General features: G+C 38.8%; 1 protein-coding gene across 2 annotated transcripts in view; it reads left to right on the forward strand.

Moving 5' to 3' along the window:
- FHIT (fragile histidine triad diadenosine triphosphatase) overlaps positions 1 to 19,570 on the forward strand; it is a 537,196-nt gene that overhangs the window by 382,770 nt on the left and 134,856 nt on the right. For both annotated transcript variants that reach the window (XM_065075569.1, XM_065075571.1), the window contains 2 exons: positions 14,419 to 14,564; positions 15,440 to 15,469. In XM_065075569.1, the coding sequence (XP_064931641.1) occupies positions 14,419 to 14,564; positions 15,440 to 15,469 (176 nt within the window). The remainder of the gene's footprint in view (positions 1 to 14,418; positions 14,565 to 15,439; positions 15,470 to 19,570) is intronic.

A 19,570-nucleotide genomic window follows, 5' to 3' on the forward strand; every position in this document is an offset into this window, starting at 1 on the left:
AGCAGAGTGTGCTTTTTATTTTATTCAAACGTTGGCTCCCCAATCTTCCTGTCATTGGAAAACATTAAATTATTATAAGTAATATATGAGTGTTTCATGCATTTTGTAGTACTTAGGTCACAGAGGTGGCCAGTAAGTCTAGTGTTTTACTTTTAAATGTAAGCCCCTTGATGTCTCAGCTGCTGCCACTGGAGGTTTAGGTGTCAAAGTTGTGCTACATGTGTGGTGTCAGCTCTGCCTGTGAGCACAAGCTAGAGCTCCATTTTCCATCCTTTTAATTGGTATTAAAGGAGACAGCAGCAGCCTCACAGCTGGCATCTCATTTCATCAAAGCAGTGATAAAGTTTATATTCAAAAAAACTTCTCTCACTTCAAAATCCTTTAGTTTTGGTGACAAATGTTGGGGTGTATTTGCATACAAATCACTTCCAGGAAAAGGCTTTTTTTTTTTTTTTTATTATTATATATTTTTTTAATGCTTTCTGAACATAGTTTATCTGAAACTTTTATGAACCAGTTCTTTGTTTTCATACACTGTCTGATGAGCTTCCTCTGGAACAGAAGAGACTGAAGCAACATTAAATGGCCTTTTGGTGGTTCTTTTGAGGATATTCTGAGCATGTTTTGCTACGGAACAATTTCCCTTCCCTCCTGTAAATCTTTGGCTTATTGTTTCCATTGATAACTTTGTGTATCTTGCACTTATAAATTAGTAGTACAAATATAATAGGATCTGATGTCATGGCTGCAAGGGATTTTTTTAAATTTACCACTATTGGTTTAAGTTGTTTTGATTTGTAGTATATTTTGAAGTGTGGTTTAAAATGTTGGGGGTTTTATTCAATAGCTTTCCATTCTAATGAAATGTCCTAAGAAAGTGGTAGTTAAATTGAAATTTTATTTACTCTTTCTGATGACAAATCTGGCTTAAAAGAGCTTAATTCTCTCCTACTGAAAATCTATCCTATAGAAGCACTTTCATGTCTTGGTGACTAGTTGCATGGTGAAAACATCTCAGCCTCATCTCTCCTATTCTTGGACACTATTTTATCTCCTCTGCAGTCAACTTTGTCTGTAGTGGAACCAACATTTCTTTTATCACCCAAGGTCTGATCTCTAAGCTTTCACCTTCAAAAGCACAGCCATCCTGAGGTAGACCAGTAGCTCAGAATGATTTATAACTGAGAACTTTGAAGTTCCTATAAACAACCAAAAAGCAGTGTTTTCCGCCTTTTTTAGTTACACTGCTCTTAGTTTGTTCGCTTCGCTTAGGTATCTCTTGTGTCTTCTGTTCTGTACCAGCGACATGCAGCCAGGAATGATTGTGCCACCAGTTTCTGACTGGCCAGATAAGAAGCCTAAGATACAGTAATGCAGAGCCTGGGGAAAAATGGTTCACAAGTGTTTTTCACACCAGAAGTAAGTATCAGCATGGGGTTGCATGTGAAATGCAGACAGGCACGTTCAAGGGGAATCTGAAGAGAAGATGTTTAATCTCCAGAGCAACAAACACGCATGTCACTTTGTGCAGGACTGAGTTTTCTAAGAGTGTACACAGCCATCACTGACATGTTGGGATGTCGCTGGGTGGTTCACATCCAGCAGCTGAACAAGAGGAAGCCAGACAAATGACAATGGAGATGCTTTCATTTGGAGGAGGACCAAATGTTGCTGTTTTTTTCAGCCCCTAGATATAGGATATCTACTTTGTGACCTTCACAAAGAGAAAGACATCCACGTTTCTCAGCAAGATGGCTTTGATGGTGATCATAAACCCCCAAGAAACTCTATGTGCTTGTAATTTAAGAAAGAAACAGAGGGATCTAGAAATTTATTTGCTGGAACTAAGTTTGCGATACCAAATTCAACATCAATTTTCTCCCTCGCATCCAGGATGCAGTTGGAGTACTGTCATCTTCCTTTGGGGTTTTTTTTTGGCATAAATTTACTTTTTTAACATTTAGAACATGTCAGATTTAAAACATTTTTTTCCTCACTCTGGGGAACTGTCTGCCAGCAACAAGCACAGTGACATATTTTTTTATGAGCTTGTATTATGATAACACTGAGAAGTCCAAACGAGAGATCACAGCCCAAACCTTTGGGGGTATGTAGACGTGCTGTGAAGTGCTAACAGCTACTCAGACCTTGCTCCAGTGGGACTTTCAGGCCTGTGATTAATTTGGAGTGCACAGTCATCTTGCAGATTCCCACACTGGTTCCAACAGTGGCAAGGGAAATATGTATTAATGAGGGTGAGGGAGGGTGTAAGGGTTGAAAGTCCATAAAATCAAATGCTTGCCATGAGGGACCTCAGCCTAAAGCATCTGATAACCTTGAACTCTGTCCTCGCACTGTACAGCACTCACAAGGTGCTTCATGCACGTATTGAGGTTCATGTGTATGGTGCTATTCAGCCTGTGCGACTGGGGCTTAATAAATTGGAGGAGGGAGAGGAAAGGAGAAGAGCGGTTCAGGTCTCTACTGAGCAGAAACCCACAGAGGGAGACACAGGAGGTTTCACTCCTGCAAATATCTTCTCATACCCCTTGTTCATTTGATTGTTGTTGATGATCTCACAACTGCAAGATACTCAGGGTCTCCCGGTGGCCTTTTGCTAGCAACCAGTGTTGTGCAGCAGATGTTGTTTTGAGACCTGTATTTGCTTTCGGAAACTCCTGTTTCTGTAGAGCACTAGTCTGATGGATATGGCTCTTCGACAACATGTGCATGTTCTGCGTCTCTCCACAAAGGATGACCTCTGGGTCATCTACTGAGAGCAGCAAAGGAGGATCTTCATCCTGCTGACTTTTGTGAAGGTGATGGGCTGATGTGGAAATGCTCCTGTGGGGCAGAAAGCCAACATTGTGCCATCCAATCCCTTCCTGTACTTATCTCTGCAGGGATTTTGTAATGCTGCATGTGATGGGGCTTGGCACTTATGGAGTACAAGAGGGCAAACAAGAGGGGGGAAATGTCTTCTCCTGCTCTCCTCCTTGAGCACCTGTTTAAGGAGCTGCGCATACGCTGGTTCTGGATTTGCAAATCATTATAGTGACAGACTGTGACAATAAAAAGAGCCATGAAAATAGATCATGTAAAGAAGTCCTGGATTAAGGAATCCCCTGGTACACTGGGACATGATAAAACCCCACTAAGTCAATAATCTGTGCATTAAGAACTATTCTGGTTATGTAAAGGCACTAAAACAGTCTGTTTTTCTCAGTGAGGCAGGGAAGTGGTAGCTTGGGTATGTAATCGCATGATAAAGAGCACTTGCTCTTCAGTAGCCCTTACAGTCTAACTTGATTTACAGATCAGATCTCTGTTGATGACAGTAGAAAGACTGTAATGATGCCAGTGACCGTGTCTGAGAGAGTCTCAGTTGTGTCTTTATTCCAAGTCCACAGAAAGGAAATAATAAAAACAGATAATCACATTAAAGTAATGGTTTCAGATGACACTCACAAAAAATAAGGTTATTTGGAGTTAAACTGCTAGTTTGTCTTCTTCACTCTCATGTTCTTGAATATTGCAGGAATCCTGGATGAGAGTATGAATTTATGTACCGTGCATGCTGAAATGCCCAGCTATGATGTGCAGAGCTGTGAACAATGAACATTAATGACAATAATAGTATTAGAACAGCATCTACAGAGGCAGTCGTGACACAGGGCCCTCTTGTTCTTATCCAAGAGGACTTATTATGCAAGTGGAAAAACAGGGGGGGCATCTACTTTCCGATTCCCTCCTTCTTTATAGCTTTCATTGTCTTGGATGCCTTGTAAGCCATGTTTTACCATCTCGGCTTGAGTTTTATTTTGTATTAAAAGGAGGCCTTCATACGGATCGCTTCATGTTGAAGATATACTCTATGGCTGTTTTTCATTTTCTCAGCCCTTAAGTATGACTTATCCAAAGCTGACGCTCCTGCCAGGTGAGGGAAAATGTGTCTTTGGGAGCATTTTGCCCTGACACGTGCGCTTTCTATGAGCATTCTTGCCTATGCCAAGCTTTTTGTGTTAAAGCAGATGTGAAGTAAGTTGTCAAAATTATGTAGTTAAAGAATAGTGGCCTAAAATAATTTCTTGTCATGTTGGACTGCCTCTGAGTCTCTGCTTAAACACTAAACAATGTCTTTGGTATTTATACCCCACCTTTCCCGCTACTGAAGCTGAGTGAAGGCTGATTCCATGCCTTGCTGCACTAGTTGTTTTAATCCCCAGATATGTAAACTGCAGAAGATGCTATTGTTAAGTTCCTCCTAGTTTTGAAATACATCTTTCAGCTATCAGTTACATTTCCCTTGTTTACCATTTCAGTGTTCCTCTCCTCCAACTATTAATGTTTCTAAGGGTTTCTAAGAATCCCTTAGAATGACAGCCATACTGTTTTCAGTAGTTCCTGCTAAACAGAAAAGAAGTAAAAACATTTTCAAAAACAGTAATAAACTCCTTTACTTGCAAAGTCATTTCTCTACAACATCCACTTGAACTATGTATTAGCCAATGCAATAAAGATGCTCATCTAGGTTCTTTATCATGGACTTTGCAGTTTTAAGCACCCAAAGGAACTGATGGAAATACAATAGGGGATTTATTTTTAGGTGCAGCAGCAAAGATGTGGTCTTGCAAGGCACTGGTATTATGATACGCTGTTCTGCCGTGCAAGTGTAGTGAACAGCTCTTTCATAAGGCAGATAGAACATTCTCTTGTTTTTCAGACTGTTCCTAAAGCTGCTGATGTTCTTACAGAGGGCTAAACCATTCCTGCAAAGGGTGGGGGGAACATTTCTTTTCTGCAAGAGTGCTTCTTTCTCTCCTGTGTTATTCTACTCATGGATTAGTTTGCTGGAACAGCATAGCCCATCCTGTTCCTTTAGAAGCAATTTCAGTAACTAAGCGCACAAAATATGCCATGAGAACTTCCAGCTTAGGAGAAACACAGCTCTCCATTCACTCTAACTGGAGTATTTTTCTGAATGCCCTAACAGAACTGGGTAGAAAACCACTTCTGATAAATTAATGATTATCAGGTGGTGTATTCTATTTGAAAACTTTGAAAATCCCAGCATACATTACAATATTCTTTGAGGAATACACTTAGTGTAAAACAGACTGAATTATCCAAATTCAGTTTTCCAAAACTCCCTGTTATTCATGTTCCTCATTATCTGTCAATTACATTCAAAATTACCTTCATTACCTGGAAACCTTGATTATCCAGACACATTAATTGTCTCCTGTGATATTCTGATAATTGATCTTGTACTGCATTCCTCCAGCTGATGCTTCACTGGTCACAAAATGAAGATGCTATTGGTCTGGCACGTGCTACCACAAGCTTGTCTTTCTCTGTGCTGTTCACTATAGGCTCAGTGGAGTTATAAAGAGCTCTTGATCATCTGCCGTTGATGGGTAGTTGGAGAAAGTGGATCTGTTACCAGTTTCTCCGGCAGCAGGTCCAACAGAACCTTCCTTGAGATTACTTAATTCTAGAGAAAACAGAAGTGGATGGAAGAAGTGAAACTTCCCAAGTAGCAAGAAACTTCAGCACTGCCACAAAGCACTGGCTTTTCACAGTTCCCGCTTGGTTTAACCAATTTACCTTCAAAAGATAAATGCCAGGGAGATTCACCAGATCTGTTTATTTTATTGCTGTGTCCTGCCATAGATGCCCAGAAGAGAAAAAAGAAAGTATGTACTTTCAAGTACCATAGACAACAATGTCAATAATGCTTATGGTTTGTACAGAACTTAATTCCCAACACACTCCGTGGTGTCTTTCTGCCAGGTTAAAGCTTGTTTCCAATAAAACTTAATGCCTGTAATATGGCATCCAATAAATTGCAAGAAAGTAATTTTGTCATAACTAATATTTAGTAATTAATTATTCCGTCATTATAGTTCCTGAATCATGAGCTAGAATATAACTTCATAATGATCACATTATATTTTGAATGTAATGGTGGCACAGCTTTAAATAAGACTCAATGCTGAAGCATTTTCTCATAAGTTGTGTTTTATTCTCAGGTGGAGAGGCTGCATCATGAGCTTGCTTCTCTTTGGGATGAGGCTTTGCAATGAGATGTTATAATTCCAGCAGGGTTAATCTGAATTGAATTCAGTGCAGTTTTCTGGTGGTGCAGGTCATTTGGACGAGTCTCGTAGCTGTTGATCTGCTTTACATGAACATATCACTTCCTATGGCAAATTCCGTTGCTCCAGTGTTTAGGCAAAACTCCCACCCTTCAAGTGTTGCATCCTAAATGCTGTTTGGCTTCTGCTGTCAGCTTCAGGCATGGCTGTTTATTTCAACGGTGTTGTCCATTTATAACTGGTAAATGTACATAGATTTCATGTAATTATTAATAGTTTTGTCATATATTTAGGAGTAGGATATATCATCTGGAGCAGTGTAGATGTAGTTATTAGCCAAAATGGGTTGTTGTACAGAAGTATTTCCTTACAGTGTCTTCTCAGAACATCATACAAATTGCAGATGAAGTCCTTTCATATTGGGACTTCTGCATTTCCACTTTGGCCATTGGTTATTGCCTTTGAGCCTTCCCAGATCAAAAGCTCAATGTGATTCCATAATGTGATCATGATTCCTGGTACAAATGTAACTTTAGTTCTGCAGTAATCTTCCACCAAATGAAACTTGGATCACAGGCGTGTTTCTGAGCCACCATCTCTCCCATGGCCGTTCTCACTGTGGTTCCACTTAGGCACCAGCTATTGCCCGAGGCTGCCCCTGAGGTCAGTAGCTGGCAGAAAAGGACAAATCCTACAGTAAAATACCACTTGCTATGAGGAACTGAGCTCTTAGTTGACCTACTTGACATACCCTAAAGGCATTTAAAGTGACTATCAAATATACAAAAGCCTTGTTTAAAATGAAAAGTGAGCAGTTCTGAGTCTCACATTTCCCCGCTGTGGCTCTGTCTTGTGGAGTCACTGTACTTTGAGTAGCAGTACTTTGTACCATCTAGCATGATTTAGACTATGAGCCCTATATATGTTTAAATTAGATGTACTGAATTTTTCCCTACAGAAAAAGTGAAATCATATTTGTTAATTTGTTGGAACTATTGCAACTTTACATGAAGAATTATTTTAAGTAGCTTCAGTGGGGTGAGAAGATCAGGCAGAGTGGAAAAAAATCCACTGTATAAAAGGTGCAGTGTGGTCTTAAAACAGTGCACATCTCATAGTGCAGAGGGATCCATGTTAAAGATTTACACTGATTGCTCTTCGTTCCACTGGAAGCACTAATTCTCTGTTTTATTGCATAAATCTAGTCTTCTGTGTTAGTGTAAACACGTGCTGAGCTGCATTATCAAGATCAACTGTGTTTAGATAATTCGCCTTATCTTAGTGACTTTTTTATTAATGCTAAGATATGGCATAGCAAGATCAAAAAATGCTTTGTGTGTGGTTTTAATAGGCTGAAGCAATTTTTAAGTTTTTTATTGTCATTTTATTGCGTTTTCTTTGGTTCTTAATCATCTTTATCATTCACAGCTAAGTTTTCTCCTAAACTAGGAAGTTCTAAAGAGTGCTCCTCCACCTCTGCCTATTATGAAATGCTCACTTTTGATCCAAATAGCCTCTACAGATTTCCTTCCAAAGTGAGTCACTCCATCTTACTGAATAAGATTTTTCCCAAGGGGGAAACATAGTTCTTGCATTACTACAGTTCTATGTACATCCTAATTCAGTGAGTTTAGTGAGGTCTGAATGGATGTATTGTTGTAGTAATGAAGTAGAACATGTATTTGATTCATTTTTAGAGGATTTTAGATGCTTGTATGTGTAGGTGCATGAGCTATTTCAGTTGTTTTCGCTTGCTTCTTTACTCCTATATAGGCGGTGTATGTGGAATCATTATTGTTTTCTTCGCATAGAGGAATTGCTCCTGTAGCCTTCAAAATGTGAAGAATTATTCAAGGGCAGGAAAAAGATAAATGACAGGCAGTTGTTTTTCAGTTCTATTAATTTTATTAGTCATGTATTCTCCTGTGTTTTTTCTGAGCTGTGGGACTTCTTTGTGTTAGCAATTAGAGCTTTTGAACAAAGAAAACTTCTGCTTAGATGCAATGATGAATTCAGTACCCCTGCCTACACTTCTCAGTTGAATCTGGGGAAAACGTGGTGAGTTTTAATACCTGAAGCTTTGTCTGACTGATTCTCTCTGCTTGGGGCACTTGATGCAAATTCATGTAAAACAGAGTGTAAGAAAAGAATAATCCCTCACCCAGCTCCCCACAGCGCATTATTTCTGCATTCCCATCAGCTAGTTTATGGATGTGCAGAAGGGGCCTTTCATACAGACGCATGAGATAGAAATAATGATTTTTGTAGTCTTCTGCAGATGGTTCTTCTTCCCAGCAGCCGCACCAAGGGACTGTCTTCCCACCCGGGTGAGGGCTGAGCTGGCCACTGAGCAGCATCACACCAGGGACACCATCCTACATGTCTCCCAGATGCTTCCTCCTGTTAAAAAACATGGCAGCAATATCCACGGTGCTGCAGTCTGTATTAATCCTAAAATGAGCAAAGCCTTGATCTCCAAGGCAGGAATTCTTGCTGAGTGTTGACTGGGAAATGACTGGGACATTTTCAGCCAGGAGAAGGAAGCAGAGGCTACGATGCTGCAAGTTATTCACCCAAGCTTATGAAATACATGAAGCAATATTAAGTCTCCATCTGTACTATAGTTTGGGGCACTTTTTTTTTTTTAAATGAAAACTGGTTAGTCAAAACCAAAATATTAATGGAAAAGTCAGCTTTGATGAGTTTCCCAAGCCTTTAAACTATTAAGGGATGTTTTTATTATTAACTAACCTGCCTTTTGTGTATAAGTTTTAGAATGCTAAAACAGATATTTCAAGAGTTTTAAAAGTTTTTGATAGTTTATGAACTACTATTTATCATCTTTAATATTTTTAATATATTTTAGATCTTGTGCAATTGTGAGAGGGAAGAATTTATAAATCTTCCAAAAGTCACATGAACAGGAGCAGTATTTCCATCACTATGTGAGCTATGGATTCCCAGCCACGTTACACATTGAAAATAAATCATTTTTCTAAGTTAAAACCTTTTGTAACAGATGATTTAGAAAACTAACGATGTTGGTCAAACCCAGGAGCTTCATAAAGCAGCAATTACCCTTTCACTTTTTAATATTCTGCCTTTACCCCCTTGTATTCTGTTCTTTTAAAGCCTCACATATTAAGAAAACCTGACAGTTTTAATGTTTTTAACTGGTTCCTCAGAAAGAAAAAGAGAAAAAAAAGGTGGTTTTTTTCCCCTATTGTTAGAATATCAGTACCTGGAGAGCCTTTAATTTTTTTTCCTTTATAAAGCTTTGAATCGTTCTCTTTGAAGTTCAAATTCAGGAATAAAACAAAAGTCAAAACAATAAGTGTGTTTTCTATATAGCAAACTAATGGACTTAATGAGGAAAAAAGCTGTGTTCTAAAGCTTGTCACATAAAAGGAATTTTAACCTCATTGGGGTTTCTTTTTTTTTTGGTTTTCATTTTTTTGACCTCCCAAGTGCCATTTTTCCAACTTTCCAGAGATACAGGATGTGTGTACCTTGATGTGTGAGAAAATTTATGATGCGCTTTGTGGGATTGATTGGAATCCCATTGAAGGGAATGTGTAGCCTAGCTTAGACCTTAAATACAGAATTACCATAATTTAGGCTTCAAATTTGAAATTCAGAAGAAGCGAATAAAAATTGCTACCGCACATTTGAATTCCAACCACCACTCTGCCTATTAGCAGAGGGAAAATTGCATTTGAAGTGGTGAGCATGCAGATGTTGGCCACGTGTTTTGCTTTTCCTGTAGAATCTGAGCCCTCTCTGTGTGATCAGCTTAGAGTCATTATGCATTTATAGTGGTGACCCATCATCTCCAGCGTGAACATGTCCTTCAGTACTTAGATGTACATGGGAATTTGTGCTTGGCTTAACTGAGCAGAGCTTTGACAGAGTTCGGGCACCTGTGGCTGAACCACGTTGCGGTAAATGCCTCTAAATACCAGTCTCAAAGGGCTGCAGTTACTATGGTCTGAAAAGTTAATGGGAAAGTGAGAGTCATTTATGGAAATGTGTATAATCTTGACTATCGAGGGCTGAGAGCTGGCATGTGAGTTCCAGCATCCTTGCACTGCTGGCATGTGGATCTTGTTGAACCATGCTTACTTGGGCACGAGTCTGAGCTTTTCCAAACAGGTTACAATCCAACAGTTGGAGAAAGGCAGAGGCTGTTAATTTGAATTATGGAGGAGGCTCAGGCTTTGGTGCATTAAACAGCCTGCCTAAGGTTGTGCAGGGAGTGGTCTACTGTGCCCAATATATAAGGTCAAGTGATTTTGTTGAAATCATAGGTCATCCTTATAGCTCAGTTTGAGGGTAATGCGTCTGATCCACTCTTGCTTTACTGCTACTTTATGGTTATGCACTTCCATTAATATACCTGGAGTTTTAGTCTATCTACTAGTAGTCTTTGGAAAATACTGACATTCCTAATTGTTTAATAAATCTTTAATGGAGCTTTTAGTGTGTCTGAGGGTATATATATTGATTTGTGTATGCGTATTTAAGTATTAGGAAAAAAGTAAGGTGGCTGAGAGACTCCTGTGAGATCTAGAAGAGAGGAATGTATGATCGCAGATTATGAGAAGATGTGAAGGTTTTCCACTCCTTAAAATGGAGAAGCTGACGTATTAAATTGCACATACTCTAATGATGCAGACTGACTCAGAGATTTTTAAGGAAATAACAGCTGTGCGTATCAAAGCTTAAAAATAGAAACTTCATCAGTCAGTAGCAGTTTAGAATGAATGAAGAAATCATGAAATTATTAATTATGGTGGTTAGAGAAAGGAAATGTAAAGTTCAAATGTTCTGAAGGCAGAATGCTATCTTCAATTTTGCAGCACATCTGGTGAGTATCAGCCCTTGTCCTGCTGAGCCTCTCTGAAAAGTGGGGGCTGTTGCCCAGATATAGGTACCTACCGCTATTTCAGATACCCCAAGATTACTCTGCCTTCCCACCTGGCTGACAGATACGACACAGGGCATATGGGAGACTCCTGCCCTTCTGGAAGAGCAGCTGGCTGCCCCGAGGCATCTCAGATGGCAGGAGATGCTTCTGTCTAAGGCGTAATTGCATGAAGACATAAGTACAGACTCACTTTCACTTGCATCTGTAATACACAGTCACCTGAAGCACGTCAGTAGTTCATAGCAGCCTTCGCAGTGGGTAATTGCAGAAAGCAATGAACAGTTTATCTAATTTTAAACTTAGGAAGAATTTTGAGGTGTGTAGAACATTTATTCAGATTAAAATCTGACCAGGATGTAAAATGAAAAGCTATCCTAGTGTTAAAAACTGTAGTTAAAAACTGTTGTGGTGAATGGTTGTTTTCTTAATGACCTCAATGCATGAATTCATTCTAACATTTGCCTTTTTATATATTCATAGTTAAATATAACTTGAATGTTGTCCTAATTACATTCTCATTCTGATTCAGAAATTCTATCATTATTCTTTGTAGAATTATTTTGAAATGATGGAAAGTTCAGTAAAGAAGCTTGAGTGCGTGATTGTGCCTTTGAATTATTTATCACATTCAAAGACAGAAATACGGTTAAAACCTAGTTTGAGTTGTAAATGGGTCTTGGTAACGTAAGAAGGAAGTGAAAATCGTTTTTGCAGCATGACGTGGTTTATGGGCACGTCATTTGATATTGCAGGAGCACGTCACGGCCCCACATGAGCCGAGAGCCTCGCAGCTTAATAAGAAAACACCCATTGCACCAACTGGCAATGCTATCCAAGCAGATAAGACAGATAAATTGTGGAAGAGGAGAAAGAGAGGTACAGAGACAACTTGTTCAAATGTCAGAGTGGATTAGTGATAGAATTAAGAAGAGAAATTGGATGTCCTGCCTTGGTCACACCCAGCCTCGCACTTTTTTATCCCTCTGCTATGTGCTATGGAAACAAAAGCTCTCGCAAGCAGCCCATGTTTTTTAGAATGCTTCACAGCGACAAGTAGTACAGTGTTAATATAAGTTTGTAGAAGCCATGATTAATGCAAAAATTCATACTCGTGGCTGCGGCCCTGAGCTGGGTTGAGAACAAACAATTGCTGGTGAGGCGTGTATGAGTCCCAGAGGGGGAGAAGCTGCTGGGAAAAGATTCAAAAGGAGAAAAGGAAACTTGTCTTAGCGTAAGCAGCAGTTTTGCTAGAGGTAAGTGAGGGGAAATTCTTCATTTATAAATGGTTCGTTGACCCATGATAATAAAGCAGTGCTGCAGAAGAAGGATAATTATCTACTTAAGTATCAGATGCCCTAAGGATAAAAGCTTCCCTTCTCTCCTTTTGAAAAATGAACTCGGATTAAACAAATGTCTTTTTTCCTGTTTTACTGTTGACATGGATTTCCTTTTTATGAGTAAAATTAATTAGTTTTTCTATTCCTTTATTCCTGGTATGGAAATCAGGTCTGCCAAGCAAGTTTCCAGATCTTCCCTTGGGCCCTAAGTTCAGCCAACAGCGTCTTTTTTGGAGGTGCTTTGTACAGCGTGCTGGGAAGTCACAAATAAATTTCAGGAGCTTTGTTGTGCCCGGTAGCTTGCCAAGAGGCACAGCATTTTAGAACTAAAACCCCACCAAACTAGGCTTTTTGTCCCCATCCAGCTTTGGTGTATTTCCAAGTACCTGCTTTCTAAACACATGTTTCTCCTTTCTTAAATTTTAATAGAAAATGTTGTCACAAGAGAAAAAGGAAACAGTACTGGGAGAGATCATGCTTTACTAAGAAATGAAAACAAGGGCCAGATTTTCAAAGTAGATTAACATCCACAGATGGGGCCAGTCTTCTCTGGTTCTATTGGGAGCTGCTGGCTGTGGAGCTTGCTCAAAAAATCTGCTCCCGCTTTAGCAAATACCCATTATAATCTCATCTGTCCTCATCTGGATTCTCAAAAATGATCAAAACCTGACCCTACTTCCTTACTTCCAGAAAATGTCTGTTTTTCCCTTGAATCAGAATTTTAAATGTGATTCCTGCGATAAACTTGGTGAACGTAAATATGTTGACTCTGCGTTTATGGAAGTAAATCATCTTTCACATGTGTTAATCTTTATTGCAAGCATCTCAAGTTCCTTGAAAATCAGGTTGATATAACCTTTGTGTGAACCTATTAACTACAGAGCATCTCCTAGTTACATTTCTGGAGTACAGGGAATATTCATGAATACCTGCAGGCTTCAAGATGCAGTAAAAGTATAGACGGCTGTAATACAATGGTATGGAACTTAATTTTCTTCAAATACTCCTTTGAACTCTCATTTTAATACCGAAAAAGTAAGAAGTTGTTAATTTTCATCGCCTTTGGTCATGAAAGTTCAAGTGGTGTTAAAGGTGATTTTAAGGTCTTTATTCTGCAAACACAATACTGGAAGTCAGAAGAAAAATCCTGTCTGCAGGGAATTAAAATGAGAATCAAGTCCCAAGTACTTGGTGGTTAAATTTAGACACCTGAGGGTCTGCTAAGAGTTCTGGACCCTATTAATAATGTTACAAAATTGACTTTCAAGTGAGGAATCAGAGCAGTTATTCATTTCTGTGAACAGAGCAGATCAGGTGACTCTAGATACTGTCTGCGTACTTCCATTGTTTACTTTATACCTTCATTTCGCTGATTCACAAAGTGCAGTCACCAAGGTAGAATAAAATCAAAAAGTATATTTACAGTGTTGTGAACACCACAATTAAAAGGGCATAGTGTTAATTATCTTAATGTATTTCTAAAACCATATATTTGTAACATACGAGCATTCCTTGTGAATGGTAATTAATGTGATGTAGTAATAATCGGCCTGCTATTATCAGTGTAGTGTCAACTTTTCACATTTAGATACCTAAAATTATAGGTGTAGGATCAAGATTTTCAAAAATACATACTGCATGTGTGGAAAAGCATTGTAAACGTCTGCCTCCGATCATACACCCAAACCCATCTGAAATTCCCTTGGCTTTCCCCCATTTTTAATCACAACAGGAAATGTGTTTGATTCTCAGAGGTGTTTAATACACATCTCTCTATCCAAATGGTAACTGAAAACTTTACTTTAGATGTCTCGGTAGTAACATATGGACCTTAGTTTAGTAATTTTGCCTGTATCTGGGGGATCCGAGGAAACAACTTCTGCACGAAGCATTGTATGATTCTCTGTATTTAGCCTTATGTTGTAGTTGCTCTTGCTGTAGTCCTCAGGAAAAGTTTAGGCAATTCAAAGATTAGAAGCGAGTTACGGGCTATGGATTGAGACACTTGTCCTGGACAAGTCAGACTTTCATTTTTCCTTGATGATGCCACCTTCAGATGTCCTTGTTTGTCCCCTGCGGCCAGTGGAGCGTTTCCGTGACTTGAATCCCGAGGAAGTGGCCGATTTATTTCGTACGACGCAAAGGGTCAGCAATGTGGTGGAGAAACACTTCTGCAGCACTTCGCTCACCATTGCCATTCAGGTTTGTAAACCAGTCAACTAAAATGGTTTAATGGTTTGTTTTATCAAGCTTTCAACCTTCTTCCTTAGTCCAATGACAAAATGACTTTCAAACTTCAAGAGGCAATAAGTGCAAAAATAATAATCATAAAAAAGAACAAGAGCTGCATTGCAGTCTGTCAGATTTGCCATTGAAAAAAATGAGGGGCAAACCAGCAGAAAGGTATGGATAATTAATAACTGCAAACTTTGGAATAAGCCAGCGAACGCTCCCAAACACAGTGCTTGCTTGTGAGTATTTCAGCAAATACTCTTCCTTCAGAGCAGGATTTGCAGGATTGACCTAAAGAAGGCAGCCACATGTCCCTGTTCAGCAGGTAACCCTCTGCTTGTGATGAAACAGGTAATTCCTGCTCACAGCTGTTTATCTGCAAGCAGAGAAATGTAGCCATGTAAATATGTTATCAATTCTGACCTTTCAGTTGTTTGTGCTTGGTGTGTTTATACCAAAAAGAGCTTTGTTCAAAGCAAATCAGGAAACTAACCCCATTTCATTAGAATAAGAACTTAAGCAAGCATGCTTTGATTAAATTCTCGCTTATGTGTCTGATTTTATGTTCACAAGGACCAGAAATCTATTGCTACCTATTCAAAAATACAATCTGAAAGAATGAAAAATAACTACTCTTTGTGGTCTAAGATACAGTTTCTCACTTTGCCATGGCATGATGTGGAAAGGCGCCTTGTCCAAAAGTTTTGTGTTGAGTGGTCCCCAGGAAAATATGCTAAATTCATGTACAGTGAAATTTGATGTAAATGGTTGTTGAGTAAGATTTCTGAATCCCTGTGTGATCCTTGTTATTTCCTCTAACCTGAGATTTCTCCCTTTGCTTACAGGATGGCCCCGAAGCTGGACAAACAGTGAAGGTGAGTGGTTATTATACAGAATACAAATTAAGAGACACTTATAAGAACTAATAAGAGATCAAAGGCAGTCATCTGCAGACCATTGCTGTACCATTTTATCCTTGAGATCAAAAAATCCCAAGTGTACAACAGCCGTAAGTACTTTTTATTGAAATTGCACAGGATAATGTTTGCAGGGTTTCTTTCTAGACAAAAATTTTCAATCATGAAAATATCTTTTCTAAGCTGCTGAGTGTATTTATGCAAGGAAAGCAGTAGAAAAGAGGCATCTGATGAAGTTGTTTGTTTTACAAAGAAAATATTTCCCTTCCATTCATAATATCTTTGTTTGTCTTTTTATTGCCTAATGAGTTGTAGCTAATTATAGGAGCAGTTAAACTGAACCACGTCATGAAAACATACCTTTTTTCTATGCTTTCTCCCTACATATTCATATCACATTCTTGTTACTGAAGTTCAAATGTAATGGAGCCAGTGAAGCTTAAAAACAGATTTTAAGGGTATTTCTGAAAAAAAGCTTGGGGGTGGGGAGGAAGAGAAGGATTTATGATTATATTCTCCACTTGAGTAATAACATAGATAACATCCAAGATGGCGCTCCAGCCGTATTTCCCTGCCTTGTAATGCAAATGCATATGTAGTTACATTATATGCCTGAACACAAATAAAGGCTATTTTTTTTACATCTGGAAACAAAGGAAAGTCAAACATGGCTATGGGTTAGCACTTTGTAAATTCACATTACATGTCTCAAAGAAGCTGTTTGGGTTGATTAAGAAAACTGTAACAACCAAATGATGACATATAGAAGCATTATATTTCTTTCCAATTTGCTATGTTGACCTTATTTTTCCTCCTCCTTTTTGTTGCCTGCTTTGCATATTTAGCAGAGAGGTAGTACAGAGAGAGAAGGAGAAATCAGAAAATCCCCAAGATTTGGGAAGCTGAGGAGTTATGAAGCAACCTAATATGATTTACTTTAGTATTGCGATGACACAGATTCCTCAGCTCATGACTTAGAGCGCATTGGGTGGCTGTCACTGGGAATGCCTCTTGATAGGTCAAAATCTCACTTTAGATACTTGGCAAAGTAATTTTTTTTCATTAAAGCCAACATGTTTTAACAAGCAGATCACAAGATTTCTTTTAGTAGGTTGGATAAATGGTTTTGTTTGGTTGGTTTTCTTTTGTTTTGTTTTTTACTGTTTAAAGGAAAGTTTTATAGGAATGCTTATACTACCGTGAGAAAATTTGCTAATATGAATGAGCAAAGCTAGATGTAGAAATTTCCGTCTTCTGTGAGTGTGAACAGTAACAAATGCTTATGTAGGCCCTAAAAAGGCAAGAAATTCTGTCTAATTTTGTATTTGTACTGGAGACAAAGAGCGTTAAGTGTTAATCTATCCAGTGCGTTGCAAAATGATAGCCATCCTTCATCCTTCCTTCTCACACTTTTAATAAGCAATGAGATGAAAATGACCCGCTCTTACAGCTGTGAACCCCTAGATTCTGTAATAAAGAGTGTGTATTCATAAATCAGAGGTTAGCAGTTTGCATTTCTCTACTTTTCTGCATCATTGGGCAACACTGTAATTTATCATCATCACTTTGGGATGTTTATCATCCAAAAAATGCCACAAACTATTTTCTTCAGATAACTTGGAGCTTTCAAAACTTGGATAGGTGAAGAAATTACTATGATCAAGATCTTCTTTAAAGTGAACAACAGTGTAGATATGTAAAGAGCTGGTTCCATTTAAACTATTTTGGATCAGAAAGTTTGAAAAACCACTTATGTTATCTGCAAATAACTTATAAAACTTAAATTCAGTGTGTCATGTGTTTTTGTATGTGTTTTTCTTCATGTACCAGAATGCGCAATAATCCAGTCTTCCTCTAAGGGCACTTTTAATTAAAATTTCTGGAACAGATCAAACATTAGAAAAACATTCTAATAGTAAGAACAGCAAAGCGTCACAATATATATCCAAGGGAGTTTGTGGAGATTCTGTTTCAATAGGGTAGGCGAGTGTTATGTCGGGAGCTAATTGGGTGTAGCTGATCTTGCTTTGAATGGAGTCACATACCAGATGGCTTCAGGAGTCCTTTGTATTTGTTATTTTGCATAATTCCATATACCTGTGTAAATATAGGCTACTGTATGTGCTATATAGGAAAAGAATTACAGGAAGCAAAGGAAGAGTATTGGCTGTTAAATTGGTCAGTGCAAAGCTCTACTGCAAAATGGGAAGAGCTGTCAGCCTTGCTGAAGATGAAAGCTCACTATCTGGAAAAGATGAGAAAATTCTCTTTGTCAACAAGAAGGAATCGTAATCCGTGTCCAAGAAAAATCTTGGACTTCCATTGGAGTATGAGTCTTGGGTCTGGCTTTGCTATGGAGATGCCAAAAATTATGTGCACAATGCATGGACAAGGTTTAAAGGAGATTTCCTTTTCAGTGTGATTTTGGATAGAAATCAATGATAAGATTGTCTGCTGATGTCACACATTCATTATGCTGGTGTGAGACCTGTTGCGATGTGCAGGTTTCAGATGTACCATGTGCCACAATGTCAGGATACTTCAGTGGTGCCCCTGGACTCTGTTGTTGCTGTACTCTGTTCCTTGTGCATGATGTCCTCTTTTGAATCTAAGCTAGAAGAGCCTACAGGTCAGCGTTCTAGGGAAGCTTATGGTCCTTTCCCCCACTATTGCAGTCTGTTTGCCTTGGATGGGTCTTTGGAAGAAATTATATGTGACCCTCAGCTCACCATTACCTTGGAAGTGTAGATGAGTCTTTTCTTTAGCAGGTGGAAATGTTCATTTGCTAAGGAATTCTGAACCACGCCCCAGGTTTCAGACCATAAAATAATACAATATATTGCTTTGTAATCTTTTTCCTATCTATTCACAGATTTTGCCTATTCCAGCCCTGTCACCTATTTATGAGGGACAGATGTCCCTCTCCAAAGGTGGTCACAGATTTGCACACTTTGCACCACCTCACAACAGACAACCTGAGCATCTCTGAGCAGTGATAACCAGTCAGCAAGCATAACCATCATCCAGCATTAAAGATATTTTTAATACTTATTTCTTCTTACTTGAGTAAGGAAGGAAATTGTGGTTAGGTCTTTTCTCAACCAATAGTTATCTCTGCATTTTTGAGCTCTGTTGTTCTTGAAGAACACAAAAACCATGGTGTTCTTGTGCCATGAATGGGTGGGTGAGTTTCATGCTGGTTCTGTTTGAGAGTGCCTTAAGTATCCAGGCAATTTCATGGATCAGGAAAATCAGGTCTACATCTTAATGCAGGGCTCTTACTGCTATGTCAAGTGAGTGACATTTTGAGATTTCCCCAGTATATTTTATAGCCTTCTTTCCAACATCAAGTCACCGAATGCTCTAGCTGCCTTGGTGGATGTATAGCATAGCATAGAACAAACTCGCAGCTTTACCTTTTATGTGACATTCAATCACAAGAAACTCCATGTACTCTCTACTCTGTAAAGGCTAAACAAATCAAGCTGGTAGGAGCATGATGCAACTAATTTATCTGTAGAGACAAGATAATATTGCACAGCAAGTGTCCATTGCCCAAACACATATGAACACATACTCTGTTTTGCAGCAGTGTCAAAGTCTCCAGCAGCTCAGCACTTCCACTCTTATCCATGAGTGTCTGTTTGCCAATTACAGGTTCACCCAAATAAATGAGAAAGCGAGGCTGATGGTGGCAGTGTGGGTGGTATGTGCAGAAATTTTATATCACGCACATTCCACTAATTATTTTACATTGAGAAGGTTGTATCGTGATTATTTTTTGATGTATTATACATGTTTTTCTTTCCCAAATGGTTTTTTAATGCTGTGTTAAATCAATCCACCTGGCTTGTGTTCTTGAGAAGTCTTAACCTGAACTGTGGAGTCCAGGGTTTATTTAAGCCCACAGCAGACTGCTCTTTCATACTATTTGTCTGCTTATCTCTGGACTTGAAGTACTGGACTTCAGGTTTGAGTCTTTAAATCAGATCGTGTTGCAGAGGATTAAATTCACTAACAGCAATACTTTTGATGCCTCAGCTTGCTTTCCCTGCAGAC

This window comes from Columba livia, chromosome 10 (assembly GCF_036013475.1).
Source record: "Columba livia isolate bColLiv1 breed racing homer chromosome 10, bColLiv1.pat.W.v2, whole genome shotgun sequence".
Lineage (NCBI taxonomy): Eukaryota > Metazoa > Chordata > Aves > Columbiformes > Columbidae > Columba > Columba livia.